Consider the following 15,896-nt stretch of genomic DNA (forward strand, 5'->3'; position numbering starts at 1 on the left):
TCCATATGCTTCATCACCTTTCTGGGAAACCTAAAAAATTGCCACAGAGCTAGTGACGAGGAGTTTCGGGCCAGACAATTCCCCACCCCTCGCTCTTCAGCTTGACAGCCTATTACACGTGGATTTTGTAATGACTGGACAGTTCAGCCTCCCGCGGCGGAAGGATACCTAACACAGTAGCAATAGCATAGATTTCTCCGCCTTCTCATTGTAACAAGTGATGCGGCTGCTAAGAGCGACGTGTATCAAGCATTGGCTCCTCCCTCTGCTGAAACGTCATCTGTCCCTTTCCGGTCAAGATGGCGCCTCCCATACCACTGCTGGCAGGTCTGTCTCGCTTGTGTTAGCAAGTTATTCCATGCGTCTGTTGAAGCTGTGCGGCTGTTATATATGACGTTAGAGCCGGGGAAGATGTCTCATAGTGTGAGAGATGCACACGTGGAGCAGTACAATGTTCTCTGTTACAGTTGCAGCATGTTGGGAAATGACAGGCAGCAGCCAGAGCACATGGTCAGCTGCTAGACCACTGCAATAATAAATGCATGGTATGCGGATGCCTTTCATAAGTTCAGAACAATGTAATATAAGAGACTCCCCACAGAGTTCCTGATTAACCAACCCTTCCCTAAAGTTTGACATCAAATGCAGATGAATATAAAGCCAAGTTCCAGTATTTGTTTTTTGAATTGATCAATGAGAAGCGATTGGGAGTTGATGCAACATGCTAAGGTGGGATTTGATTGATACATTCTTAAAGAGGAACTGTAACGACAAAACGGCCCCTGGGGGGTACTCACCTCGGGTGGGGGAAGCCTCAGGATCCTAATGAGGCTTCCCACGCCTTCCTGCGTCCCTCGGGGGTCTCGCTGTAGCCCTCCGTACAGCTGTGACGCAATATTTACCTTCCTGGCTCCTGCGCAGGCGCTCTGATGCCTCTCGGCGCCGAAGTAGGCGGAAATACCCGATCGCCGTTGGGTCTGCTCTACTGCGCAGGCGCAAGTTTCCGGCGCCTGCGCAGTAGAGCGGACCCGACGGAGATCGGGTATTTCCGTCTATTGCCGTGCCGAAAGTCACCACAGCGCCCCCCTGGAGCCAGCAAAGGTAAATATTGAACTGACAGTCGGCACAGTCGCCGGCTGTTCGGAGGGCTGCGGCGAGACCCCCGTGGGACAGAGGACGGCGTGGGAAGCCTCATTAGGATCCGGAGGCTTCCCCCACCCGAGGTGAGTACCCCCCAGGGGAGGTTTTTGTTGTTACAGAGTCTCTTTAAGCTCTCCGCTGCCATCCCGGGCTGCCCGCAGGGTGCAGAGGATGACCTTGAGGTCGTCCTTACTGCGCCTGTGTGAAGTGCCGCTGTCAATCATGGCCACGTTGCGCGGGGAGCCCGGGGCGGGGAGCGGACATCATGGGACAGTCAGCTGCAAGGGGCTGGAGAAAGCCCCAGGTGAGTAAAGCTTTTTTTTTTTTTTTTTTTTTTTTTTTTCTTCTGGGGCTTCTTGCAGCCGTCCTGTGCTCTCACAGTCACTTACGGAGCCTCCGGTTCCCCGCCGTCGGCAAGTTTTGTTTTCGCTGACGGAGTCGGCAGGCTTTTTGCGCAGGCCTGGTCACGCATATCCTTCTTTATGTACCCGTTCTCAATAGCATGCTGCACAGGCACAGGCTATTGCGGATGGGAACGCAAAGAAAATACGTGTGGCTAGGTCTGTCGGGCCTGTCAGCGAAAACGAAACTAGCTGGCGGCGGGCACCGGGGGCTCCGTGAGTGACTGCGAGGAAACGGTATCAGAGCAGTGCTTTTCAGCGCTGCTAGATTTGGGCGCAGCCAGCGCTGCCATAGGCTGTAATGGGAATCAGTCTATAGCGGCGCTCAGTGAGTAACGTCGACTCCATCAGAAGACGGAGCTGAAGTTGCTTAAAAAACACAATAATTCGGCCTCCAGCAATTGCTGGAAGCCGAATTATTTCATTCCCCCACTATCCATGGCGGCCTGGAGGGGGAATAGCAATTAATGCGGGCCGGACTTGTGCAGAAGCAGGATCAGCCATATCTACCAAGACTACCGGCGCCGATTTCAAATGTACACCACGGGATGGCTGCAGGGGGTTGGTAGAAGCCCCGGGAAAGTAAAACTGATTTTTTTTTTTATTCCCGGCTTAAGTGTCCCTTTAAAGGGGAACTGAAGAGAGAGGTATATGGAGGCTGTCATGTTTATTTCCTTTTAGACAATGCCAGTTGCCTGGCAGCCCTGCTGATCCTCTGCCTCTAATACTATTAGCCATAGCCCTGAACAAGCATGCAGCAGATCAGGTGTTTCAGTGGTTCGGACTTATAAGTCTGATCTGACAAGACTAGCTGCATGCTTGTTTCTGGTTTTAATCAGATACTACTGCAGAGAAATAGACCAGCAGGGCTGCCAGGCAACTGGTATTGATTAAAAGGAAATAAGCATGACAGCCTCCATATACCTCTCTCTTCAGTTCCCCTTTAAAGATGCCACTTCCTTTCTCTATTAAAAAAAAAAAAGTTTGCTTTCTTAAAGAGAACCCGAGGTGTGTTTAAAGAATGTTATCTGCACACAGAGGCTGGATCTGCCTATACAGCCCAGCTTCTGTTGCTATCCCAAACCCCACTAAGGTCCCCCTGCACTCTGCAATCCCTCATAAATCACAGTTGTGCTGTGAGGCTGTGTTTACATCTGTAGTGTCACTCAGCTGCTCCCCCGCCTCCTGCATAGCTCCGGTCCCTGCCCCCGTCCCTTCCCTCCAATCAGCAGGGAGGGAAGGGATGCAGGCGGGGACCGGAGTTCTGCAGGAGGCGGGGAGAGCAGCAGACTGACACTATAGAGATAAACACAGCCAGCTCTGACAAGCTGTTTGTCAGCAGCTTGGCTGTGATTTATGAGGGATTGCAGAGTGCAGGGGGACCTTAGGGGGGTTTGGGATAGCAACAGAGGCTGGGCTGTATAGGCAGATCCAACCTCTGTATGCAGATAATATTCTTCAAACCCACCTCGGGTTCTCTTTAAAACAGAAATAATTTGCAATAATTCAGGTTGGAGTGAGCTTGAGATGTCTCCCAGTGCATCACTGCTGAATATATGCAAATTAACCATTGTTGCCCTTAGAAGCTAAACACACCTCCAGAACCGCTGGAATACAATGATGTGTCAGCTTGTTAAAGAGAGTCTGAAGCAAGATTAAAAATTGCTTTTAAGCTTATCTTCAACAGGGGCATGTTTGCCCCTGCTAAAACGCTGCTATCGCGGCAAAACGAGGGGTCTTTACCCCCCAAATACCCCCGGCTACCTCCGGGGAGTGCTTCCTGTATAGGCAGAGCTAAGCCCTGTAGCTGTGCCTCTCAGCGCTGATCGCCGCCTCTCCCCGCCCCTCTCAGTCTTGCTTCACTGAGAGGGGCAGGGAGAGGCGGAGATCCGCCGCTGATAGACTGGGCATGGAGGCAGAGCTGTGACTCATAGCTCTGCCTCCAGGAGCAGCAAAATCGGTTGTGGATTTTGCAGGGGGATTTGGGGGTGAAGACCCCTTGTTCAGCCGCGTAATAGCGGAGTTTTAACTTGGGCAAACAAGCCCATGTGGAATATAAACTTAAAAGTGATTTTTAATCTCCCTTCAGAGTCTCTTTAATTTGTACAGAGCCATAATAATCCAACATGCATACAGACTGTTTCGGATTGTTTGATCCTCCTCAGTGCATGGCATGGATTAATTTGGCTGTATGGAGTAGGGCTTGTAACACCGAGAGGTTCAGACTAACCAGCAAGCTCATGGTCTCTATAAGGGGTGGATTATACGGACGCTGAAAGGGGTTCTGTGGGGGAAACCTGAGGATAAAAACCGCCACTTACCTGGGGCTTCTATCTGCCCCATGTAGCAGTAATGTCCCACGTCGTCTTCCTCCGATCCGCCGTTCCCTGACGCTGGCACGGGGCGTTATTCGTCTGACATAGCCGAATAATGCTCGCTGCCGTTCGTGCCCTCGGAAGCTTACAGCACAGGCGCAGGTTGGAGTTTTCTTGTACTGCGCCTGCGCAGTAAGCTTCCGATGACGCGGGAGCAGGCCATGGCCACGTAGCCGCAGTTAGACGGCGTGCTGCACTAGACTGGGCTGGTGGTGGGGAACGGCGGATCGGAGGAGGACGGCGTGGGACATTACTGGGATGACAGGGGGCTGATAGACGCCCCAGGTAGGTGGTGGTTTTTATCCTCAGACCCACCCTACAGAGATTCTTTAAGGGCAGTAAATGTGATGAAAGCAATGCTTATAGACATCAACCTCCATTTTCATACTAACTGTTTGCATAAACGTTGCAGTAGATCTAGCTTTCTCATCCTGGATGCTACCTGCAGTGATCAGGATTGACGGTTCTGTGTATCCCTGGGGAGATGGAAACACACTGGCAGGAAGTGCTGCTGAAGGTAGCCTAAGGGTCCTTTTCCACTGCAAAATGCAAACGCATGCTTTTTTGACCAATTTTGATGTGCGTTTTTTACAGGGCTGTGGAGTCGGAGCAATTTTGGGCACCCGGAGTCAAAGTTGGAGTTGGAGTCGTGGTTTCATAAACTGAGGAGTCGGAGTCGGGGGATTTTTGTACAAAATCCACACCCCTGTTAAATATTAGACTAAGGAGTCGGAGTCGGGGCCATTTTGGTTACCAAGGAGTCGGAGTTGGAGTCGTGGTTTCATAAACTGAGGAGTCGGAGTTGGAAGATTTTTGTACCGACTCCACAGCCCTGGTTTTTTATGCGTTTGCATTTTTCTGATTGTCAAGTGTTGTCTTGATTTTTGAAAATAGATACTAGTGGTTAAATCAATCCAAAACGCAAAACGCATTTCTAGGCGTTTTTCATGCGTTCCTATACTTTACATTGAAACACATAATCGCACAGACATGCGCGTGCGTTTTTTTTAAAAATCGGAACGCTGCAGTGGAAAAGGCCACCCAAGATTCTTATTTTAAACAGGCTGCAGTTAAGAATCAGAAAACGTACGCGTTTTGCGGTTTTGGCAAAAACACAGCTAGTGGAAAAGGTTCCAGTAGCAGAAATGCATTTGGCATCAGCTAACCCAACTGCTGGTGCACACAGGTGCCCGTATAAGCTGAGCATAAAGATGTGTGGTCTTATAATGGGATGATGAATACTGACAATCCTCATATACTTGAAATGGAATTGGGCTATAAATATTTGCATTTCTTCAAAAGAAATCCATTTGCGTCCTGTTCTGCTGGACGGGTCTTGATAGAGCCATCTCATGTGCTGATGAGGACCTTAACCTCCCTGGCGGTCTATTAGGAATCGCCAGGGGGCAGCGCAACACTATTTTTTAAATATTTTTTTTTTTTTTTAATATATATCATGTAGCGAGCCTAGGGCATCCCCCCGCCTGCTTCGATCGCCTCCGGCGATCTTTGATCAGGAAATCCCGTTCAAAGAACGGGATTTCCTGAAGGGCTTCCCCCGTCGCCATGGCGGGATGACGTCACCGACGTCATGGACGTTGTGACGTCTAAGGGAGAACAGCGGCGATCGAGCGTGGAGCGGTGGCGATCGGAATGCACACGCAGCTAGCAAAGTGCTAGCTGCGCGTTGCAAAAAAAAAAAAGTAAGTAAATCGGCCCAGCAGGGCTTGAGAAATCCTCCTGCAGGGCTCGGGCTTACCGCCAGGGAGGTTAAAGTCCAAATACATGTTGGATTCTGGGCTATAAATATTTGCATTTATTCTTCCAGCATGTCGCTAGCAGGCTGTTTACCTCCGAGCGTCTGCTACCGCTGCTCCCCTGCCTCTATAGCGCCGCTCCCCGCCCGCGCCCCTTCCCTCCCCGCTGTTTGGAGGGAAGGGACGAAGGCGGGGAGTGGCGCTATAGAGGAGGCGGGGGGAGTGGCGGTGACACACTCAGAGGTAAACAACTTGCTAGCGACACGCTGCATGTCGCTAGCATGGCTGTTTTATTTATGGGGACAGCAGAGCGTAAGGGGTGCCTGGGGGGGGGGGGGGGGCACAGTGTAGTAACAGAGGCTGGTCATTGTATGCAGAACCAGCCTCTGTGTCCTAATGACATTCTTAAAACCCACCTCGGGTTCTCTTTAAAGTGAACCTGAACTCTTACACAGCACACAATGAAAAGTCTCTATTCCACATAAAGTTGTTGAAGAAATTCACTTCACTGTGATTGGATTGGTAGTTCTTATCAGCAACTGAGAAAAGACTGTAGGCCAATACAGCTCTCCATATAGTAAACACTAAGGCTTAACCCTTTTAGGGCCTGCAAAAGTGAAACCAAGTAAAACTTCAGATTTTTTTTTTTTTAGAACTTCCATAAATTGTAATTAATTGTTTTTTCCATAAAAGTTATCATGCTGTGGCTAATCTTTTAGAACAGAGAGGAAGTTCTGAGTTTAGTTCCAATGTAAGAATAAATGCAAATATTTATAGCCCAGAATCCAACATGTATTTGGACTTTAAGGTCCTCATCAGCACATGAGATGGCTGTCAATATGAATGCATGGACAGTGCCGGTACCGTTGTTTACTGTCGTTTGCGCAAACGCCGCACTGGATATCAATTTATTTGTGGAAGCTACATGTAGCTTCCAGAATTGCCTAAGATCCACGCTTTCATGTCACCCTGTATGGGTCAAAAGCTATGAACAACGGGAAGCAATACCGAAGGTTGCCAAATGCGTTTCTGCTCGCTAGCGGGACACCATTGTTAAACTGGTTCTATGATTTTAACACTTTAATAACCCTATTTACACATTGTGGATCATTAGCTAGGAACACCGTCACAAACAGGGGTGGATAACTTCCTTGATCAGAAACACTCAAGAACAAGCACATAAAAACTTTGAGCAAAAAACTTGTAATGTTAAGGGTGAGATAAAGGGCCTTTCCACACTGAAAGTTGTGGTGTGCTGCAATCACAAGTATTTCTAGTTAACAGGCGCACGTTTAGTTGTGATTACAATTCCTGGCATAAAAAAAGCTGGGGGAAGCTTTTCTTATGGGATTGCAAAGAAAATCACACAGCACCGCATTTGCTATGCAGTTTGCATGCGCTCCCATTCATTTAACCCAATCACAAACACAGGAAAAGTTGTGATTGGGGTAAACTTGACTATATATCTTACCTAAAGTTTAGATAGTTTACACAGCAAATCTAGCTGCAAACAGCTTCAACAGTTTGATTATTTATTCCTGTGATACAATGAGAGCGGCCATGTTCTGTTTGTCACATTACACTCGGCAAGCTGATAGCATCTCCAGCCCTCAGCCTGTGAAAACTTCACTCCCCTCTCCTCCTCCCTTCTGCCTCTGAAATCTCTGGCTTGTAACCTCCATCTCCTCCTGCCCAGACTGAGCTCCCATAAGCCCTTGATACATGAGTCTGAGCGTGCCAAGGCTCTCTGGTGTAGCTGTGGGCGAGGCTTGTTTCGTTTATAGGGAGTTGGAGTATTAAAATAAAACAAAAAAAGTATTTGGCTTGAGGAATGCCCTATAAACTATAGGAAAGGAACACAATTATGCAATGAGTAAAAGTTTATCTGGGATCCACTTTAAAGGGACACTTAAAGCGGATCCGAGATAAAAAAAAAAAACTATAACAAGTAACTTGTCTATATTATCTTATCTAAAGTGTAGATAGTTTACACAGCAAATCTAATTGCAAACAGTTTTAATAGAATATGATTATTTCTTCCTGTGATACAATGACAGCAGCCATGTTGTTTGTAAACATTTCACAGAGGCAGGCTTATCTGTATCTTGTGCAAAAAAAACTAATCCCCCCTCCTCCTCTCCGCCTCTGAAATCTCTGGCTAGCAATACCTCCCCCTCCTCCTGCCCAGACTGAGCTCCCATGGGCCCTTGCTACTGTCTGAAAGTGGCCTTGGCTCTCTGAAAACCTGTAGGCGTCGCTTAGTTTATAGGGAATTGGAGTATTAAAACAAAAACAAAAAATTATTTGGCTTGAGGAATGCCCTATAAACAATAGGAAAGGAACACAATTATGCAATGTGTAAAAGTTCATCTCGGATCCACTTTAAGGCTGGTTTCACAGTGGGACGTTACAGGCGCACGTTAGAGCAGCCTGTAACGCACCCCACCGCACAGCAATGAAAAATCAATGGGCTGTTCACAGTGCCCACGTTGCGTTACTTAGTAACGCTGCGCCATAAGACAACGTACTGCATGCTGTACCTTATAAGCGGCAGAGCCGCGTTAGACTGCTTGCACATGCTCAGTAATGTTGGGGAGGAGCGGAGAGCGGCCAGGCACATGGCTAATTAATATTCACTGCACTCAGTGACGTGCAGTGTTTACTTCCTGGAGCGGCCGCTCTGTGCGGCGATTGGCCGGGCGGGACCACGTGATGCCGCATGCGCCCAAGAGTACGCATCACGGCATCACAGACGCCAGAGTGAGCTGCACAACGCGGCCCACTCTGACGTCCACATCAGAGAGCACCAGGCGTTGCGTTAGGGGCACGTTATGCGACCATAACTTTCCCTAAAACGCAACGTCCTACTGTTAAACCAGCCTAAGGGTAGAAAAAAAAAAGTATGCTGCTATTGCGGCCAGGAACGCGAAAAATCACTCGCATTCCCACGCCTGTAGGCGCCTGTCGCCGAAAACGGAAGTAGCTGCCGGCGGGGCCAGGAGGATCCGAGCGAGACTGCGTGGGCACCGGACAGCTGCAGGGGGGCTGGTGGAAGCCCCAGGTGGGTAAAACTATTTTTTTTCTACCTTTAAGTGACCCTTTAAAGAGGAATCACACTACTCTGTAGAGGGCAGAGCGATTATGTTAAGGCGGATCCGAGATGAAAAATTAACTAACAAGTAACTTGGCTATATATCTTATCTTAAGTTCAGATATTTTACACAGCAAATCTAGCTGCAGACAGCTTCAAAAGTTTGATTATTTATTCCTGTGATACAATGAGGGCAGCCATGTTCTGTTTGTCACATTGTCACAGGCTGAGGGATGGAGATGCTATCAGCTTGCCTGTGTGTAAATTCAGTCCCCTCTCCTCCTCCCCTCTGCCTCTGAAATCAATGGCTAGTAACCTCCTCCTGCCCAGACTGGGCTCCCATAAGCCCTTGCTACAGTGCTAAGGCACTGTGAAAAAGCTGTGGGCGAGGCTTGTTTAGTTTATAGGGAATTAGAGTATTAAAACAAAAAAAAAGTATTTGGCTTGAGGAATGCTCTATAAACTATATGAAAGGAGCACAATTATGCAATGAGTAAAAGTTTATCTCGGATCCACTTTAATCATGGTGCCCTCGCCATCAGCGGAACACATCCGCTGTGAAAATGTAATTGAAGTGCATGCAGTGTGACGGGACCTAACAATTGGGAACATAGAAAAAAAATATTTGAATCTTAATTTTACTCAGCCTAGCAGAACAAAAACTAAAGAAAAATGTGAATGCCTTTCCAGTGTTCAAGCTGTAATTCTGGGAATAAACGATGCTTTTCTGCTGCAGATAGATGGTTAGATAGATCATTTCCGACATGTCCGATCTCACGTTCGATCGTTTTGCCGCTCAATTTCTGATAGAAGTGAATGGAGAAAGATAAGAGAATCGAGCGGCAGAAACGCTTCGTGTATTCCCAGCATAAGACAAAAAACCCCAAGACTTGTGTCTACATCTCAAAGGACTTTCTGCAAATGCAAAATGATGTGAGCAATACAGTACAGTTGTACAACTGGTCATATCCGTTAATGAGCTTGTGAAGCAAATATACCAGACTAGCTTGAATTACAAGTACTCCCGTCTCTGTATGGAATATGGACTCTAAACATCTAGATAGAAACAGATCTTTTTAGCAATCGTGTGTAATTCATGAAGTGGTACATTTCCATAGCAGTTTTACAGGAGGGTTAGCCCTTTGTACTTGGTTGCAAGTACAGCTTGAGTACATTTTTATATAATAAGCCCTGAGGTTAATCGCTTCCAGGGCTAGCAGTTAACTGTATTTGGCAAAGACTATTCTACAGTCACTAAATGATTATTTACCATATACTATTGTCACCAACAGAACACAGTGAGTTGCATACATAGTTGTTCATGTACTGTATTAAGGAAGCACATCTTTTCTTTACTTTTTTATTTGTTAAACTTTTATTACTGTATAGTAGTAGCTTGTGGTTTTAGGAGATTGATGCACATCATAGGTCATGACAGTTGGGAGCTGAAGCAGAAAACCCCACATTTTAGCCAACAGATTGATATTTATATAAGCATGCCCCAGGTGCAGGAGAACTCTACTTGGCATGACTTTGAGTGGATGATCAGACATGCTGCAAGACGTCGTGATCGATCAGCTGTGCGGCGACGGGGAGTGATATCGAGGTGAGCAACGAAAACCCCTGCGCTGTTTCTCCAGTGTATAAATGTACATGTATGTGTGCATTTATACATTACCTGTCCTGTGTCATGGTGCCCTTCTGTCTTCCAAATCAGCCACTCTTCCATTAACCCTATACATGTCGCCGGCGCATAGCATGTGGTGCGTGTGTGACGTCACTATGCAGCGTGACACAGGAAAGGTAATGTGTCAATGCACACATACATTTACATTTATACACTAGGGCAGGGGTCAGGAACCTTTTTGGCTGAGAGAGCCATAAACGCCACATATTTTAAAAAGTATTTCCGTGAGAGCCATACAATATGTTTCACACTAGCACAGTGCGCATGCGCAGCAGAGCGCTCACGTCCCTGTTGCCATGGTGATGTGCATACAGTGATCCTCTGGGCAGCGGAAGTGTCGGACACGTCTTTAGCTTCTCTTGGGTTTCAGTAACATCAGCAATTTTCCTGAGAGCCAGACAGGAGAAATACCGACTAACAGCATGTACAATTAGCTAGCTCACTTGAGGGTTGATTCACTTTGAAGGACGAGATCCCGCACTTTGGCCCAATTGGGCCAATGAAAGTGCGAGGATTTCGTCCTACAAAGTCATTGGAGCTGACAGGGTCCAGGGTGGGACAATTGGAGCAGCTGTTAGTTTTGGGGGGAGCACAAGTAAGTTAGTAATGCATGCTATAGCAATAGCGTGCCGACTTAGATCATTTTACTTGCGCTGCCACTAAGCTGTGCTGCTTGAGCACTGTAGCTTAGTGAATCAACCCCTACTGATTTGTGAGCCAGATGTAGCCATCAAAAGAGCCACATCTGGCTCCCGAGCCATAGGTTCCTTACCCCTGCACTAGGGGAACAGCAGCGAGATATTTCAGCATGAAATTGATCTTGCTGTGCGTTAGTCTGCGTTGAAACATTTTCTAACGTACGACTTTAACGTCGCACTGTGAAAGAGGCCTGAAAATCAGATTGGGCCCATTGGAAATTATCCGCCCCATCTATCTGTCAGAAGATTCCATTGTGTGCACCTAGCATTACATTGGGAGTTAATGTGATTAGCCCATTTTCCAAATGGCCACCCACTACTATTGTATGGCATGTACTGATAATTTTATAGCAGTGCGATTTGAAAGACGCTCTCCTCGGCTATAAAAAAAATAAACAAGCAAACAGTTTTGCATAACTGTGCATTGAGCATGTCTGCAGCACACACACACTTGGAATACTCCTATTGGGCAGGTTAGGCTTTCACATTCTCTTGTGATGATGAGCCACGGGGACCTGATGAACTGGTACTGCAGCTTTGCATATTGCACAGCTGTCTGCTATGAGGCCACTTTACGTAATTTCTGAATTTTCCTAACTTTGAGTAACACAAGATGAAATATACTCACTACCCTGCAAATGTAATCATGAGGGGGTGTGAGATGCTGTTAAAGAATAACATGGTTTACATTAGCTTGGAGCTTCTAGTTGGATTAAAGACATATTAACAAGCATTTTTGTTTTCAGGAGGTGTGAAATACATCTGTGTGCCACGCATTGACACTTCAGCTTGAGAGTATGTTGCCTTTTTTATTTTATCCTGGGACAAAGAACTCCACTTTTTTGTACAACTATTGTCCCTTCTTGCCTCTCCATAGAACTGCACACTCTACTCATCTGTAGCCAAGCAGCATGTCTATACAGCTCTCATTCTCCAAACTGTCACCATAATGATCAGTGGAAATTGAGTGTTTGTACAAGGCTTTAGGCTCCACCATGACATGGATTTTTATTAATTTGAAGAATAACTCAGTCCTTCTTGGGTATCAAAAATAGAAAATAAACTTTACTAAGGTTGGCATATGTGTGGCAGGACAGCTTAAAAACAATTAAAAATAGCCATATAGAGCGCAACAAAACAATCACTCACCATGCATGCATTACCACTCATTCACCCCTTCTGGTACCGGTACCAATGTCCCTATCTTCAGAGAGGGGGAGAGGATTGCAGCAGCAGTAAGCGTAATTGTTAGTCTTCAGCTTACAAGCACATAACAAAACTTCATGCCGGCATTATATGGTCTCACCACACGTGTGTGCTTCCGTCCAGTCGTCCAGTAATCCGGGCTGTTCCGAGCAGGTCTCCCACAGGTATCAGGACCATCAGCAATCAGCCGGCAAGCCTCCTTAGTTGGTGGTCGGCAAGTCAGCTCAACCTGTTCCGCATACGCCTTAGCAGGGAGTGGACGCCAACCTCCATACGTATCGTTATTGCTGCAGCTGCGTGTGTGCGCTCACAGGCTACGGGATTTGCACCTGCCCATCAACGCATTGCACCCGCCCCTTTGCGAGCTTCGTCAGGATGTGCGTGGCTGGTGATTGGCTGAACTGCCAGCTTTATTCCCATTGGGCCTGCAGGGCGTGGAGTTCCCTTGTATCTGCTTCCTTCCTGCCTGGACCATTCCCATAGCAACCAATGTCAACAGAGCATGTATATTCAGCACATTTAGTTTATTTCTCTTATACCCTCACAGCGGAGGCATCACTGCCCGAGTCATCATTTAGATCTCCATTTATGTGTCTGCGCACATCCCCATGCCAGTCCTACTAGCATCTGGGATGCACATCTCTAGTTCATTCGGATGCACTACCTCAAGGTGAGTTTTTTGTTTAGATATGAGTTTATTACTCATTGTGGTAAGAACGGAGCAAAGTCCAATTCCCTATTCATGCCATCAGGGTTCAAGGCTCCTAATAAGTAGATCCACCTACTCTCTAGTTGTTTCAATCTCCTCAAACGATCTCCCCCTCTCCTATCCACTAGTACTTGAGCGATTCCTATTGCAGTAAGGCCACTTGGATCACCCTTATGTTCAAGGCAGAAGTGCTCTGCTACTGCACTCTTATATTCGCCGTTTTTCTGTAGTCCACTGCATATATTAGAAACATGTTTTATCACTCGAGTTTTCAATTTTCTAGTGGTTAGACCTACATAGAGTTTGTGGCAGGGGCACTCCAATCTATAGATTACATATTCAGTGTTGCAGTTTATAAAGCTTTTTATTCTCCATTCTCTTCTTTTCTGAGAGTCGTGGAAAACCTTTGTAGGTATCATTCTTACACACGCCACACAATTACCACACCGATACATTCCGACCACTTTTCTCTTATTTAACCATGTTGTTTTTTTCTTTTGGAGTAGCATCTGAGTGGACCAGAGCATCTCTCAAGCTTGGTGCCCTTTTGGCAACTAGCATAGGTCTATCTCCCACTATCTGGTTTAATTTTGGGTCAGTTTGTAACACCGGCCAATGTTTTGGACAATATCTTGCGACTCTTTTCCCAGTTGGAATTATATGGGGTTATAAATCGGGGGAGTTTGTTTTCTCTCGCTTGTTTCTGCAACCTCCCTTTTCCCCCACCTCTCAACAGTTCCTCCCTCGGCGCTCTCTAGCTCACCTAAATCCCGAGCACAACACCTCATGTTGATAGCCCCTCTCTCGGAACCGATCATACATTGCCAAAGATTCAGTTTCAAAATCCTGTTCATTAGAACAGTTCCTGCGTAACCTCAGGAACTGGCTATATGGTATTCCGCTTTTAAGATGTCGGGGATGATGGCTGGCTACGTGGAGGACAGTATTGCCTGCAGTTGGCTTCCGGAAGGTTGTGGTTTTCACACCACCTCCCTCCCTCCAGATGTGCAGGTCCAGACCTGCTCGCCACATAAGTGAGCGAAATGTTCCACCATGACATGGAGTCTTGTACAGTCAACGTAAAACATCAGGTTAGAATATTTATGTAAGGCTGATCTTTCACATGTGTAGCTATAAACAAGTGTCAAGTATGATGTTTTTAGTTTTGGATAATGTGGAGAAGAGATACATTCCAGCAGGTGTTTACTGTTGGTGGTGTACCTTGGGGAAATTCCCTCACACTTCCTGTAACAGTCACAGCTCATGCCACGACAGGAAGTGGTTATGTTTGCCACCAGGATATGAGGTGGGTTTGACTGTTGAATCCACCGCTGGTTGCTAGGACCCTCCTCTTCTTTGTGGCCGCGCTCCAGTCTGTGAATGAGTGCTGCTGCACTGTGCAGGCTCACTGTCAACCTGCTCAGTATCACGGAGAAAAGCTGTGGACAAGAGGCTTTGTGCTACTGCGGTGTCTGTGAGAATCTGTTGGACATTCCCTTGTGTGATCGGTTCAGAGGGTCGTAGTGCTGGAACAGCGAGGCCAATGGGGATGAGTGAAACCTCTGGGTTATCCAGCAGCTTCCCTCTACTGAGATAAGTATGGCCTTCAACTTTAGCCATATGATTTTCCTACAGGTACATGTTATTGTATGTTTATGCATAACTTTGTATTATAACTTTTGGTCATTGTATTCCCTTATCATGTAATATCTTTCAATATTTGTATGTAACGTGTAAGATCTTTCATTTGTTTCCTTTTAACAGTCAGAGGATCTGATGGGATCCATTTCATCCAGGGACCTCCAAAGTGTACCAACTTTGATGAATTTCAAAGGTATGTTCATTATCTCATTTTCCAGCAGAAAGATCTTTCTCTTGCTGAAGGCACTTTCCATATTTTTACTAACACAGACTTAAAGAGAACCCGAGGTGTGTTTAAAGAATGTTATCTGCATACAGAGGCTGGATCTGCCTATACAGCCCAGTCTCTGTTGCTATCCCAAACCCCACTAAGGTCCCCCTGCACTCTGCAATCCCTCATAAATCACAGCCATGCTGTGAGGCTGTGTTTACATCTGTAGTGTCAGTCTCAGCTGCTCCGCCGCCTCCTGCATAGCTCCGGTCCCTGCCCCCGTCCCTTCCCTCCAATCAGCAGGGAGAGAAGGGATGCAGGCGGGGACTGGAGTTCTGCAGGAGGCGGGGAGAGCAGCAGACTGACACTATAGAGATAAACACAGCCAGCTCTGACAAGCTGTTTGTCAGCAGCGTGGCTGTGATTTATGAGGGATTGCAGAGTGCAGGGGGACCTTAGGGGGGTTTGGGATAGCAACAGAGGCTGGGCTGTATAGGCAGATCCAGCCTCTGTATGCAGATAATATTCTTCAAACCCACCTCGGGTTCTCTTTAAAAAGTCAACCTGTGCGCAGTTAAACATATCAAACTGGCAAATTAGTTCCAATTTGGCACAGCTCGGTGGTATTTTGTGTCTCTGAGTGGACAGGCATAGTAACAAGAGTATTTACATGTAATGTTTTATAGAGAGAGGCTGAAATTGCAGTATGTAAAGAAGATAGGCACTGCCCCCCCCCCCCCCTGTTTGGTATCATGTGATTCACAATCTCCCCAACCCACAAGCACTTCTGTGTCAGATGTCTCTCCCCACTGTCTTTCTCTGGCTATCCTTATGTTTTCTAATACACACTAATAATTTGTTCTCCCCCTTCTTTCACTGTGACTTACACGGTGCACACTGTCACAGCGTGCAGCAGACTGAGTGGAGCATGGATGAACTGTAAACCTAAAAATGTCCACAGACTGCTTAGCCATTATACC

General features: G+C 46.8%; 1 protein-coding gene across 1 annotated transcript in view; it reads left to right on the forward strand.

The window, feature by feature from the left end:
• Nucleotides 1–281: 281 nt before the first annotated feature.
• EIF2A (eukaryotic translation initiation factor 2A) overlaps nucleotides 282–15,896 on the forward strand; it is an 85,512-nt gene continuing 69,897 nt past the window's right edge. Inside the window, exons 1-2 of the mRNA XM_068280804.1 lie at nucleotides 282–327; nucleotides 14,829–14,898. Of these exons, the coding sequence (XP_068136905.1) occupies nucleotides 300–327; nucleotides 14,829–14,898 (98 nt within the window). The 5' untranslated portion in view covers nucleotides 282–299. The remainder of the gene's footprint in view (nucleotides 328–14,828; nucleotides 14,899–15,896) is intronic.

The sequence above is a fragment of the Hyperolius riggenbachi genome, chromosome 4 (genome assembly GCF_040937935.1).
Source record: "Hyperolius riggenbachi isolate aHypRig1 chromosome 4, aHypRig1.pri, whole genome shotgun sequence".
Classification (NCBI taxonomy): domain Eukaryota; kingdom Metazoa; phylum Chordata; class Amphibia; order Anura; family Hyperoliidae; genus Hyperolius; species Hyperolius riggenbachi.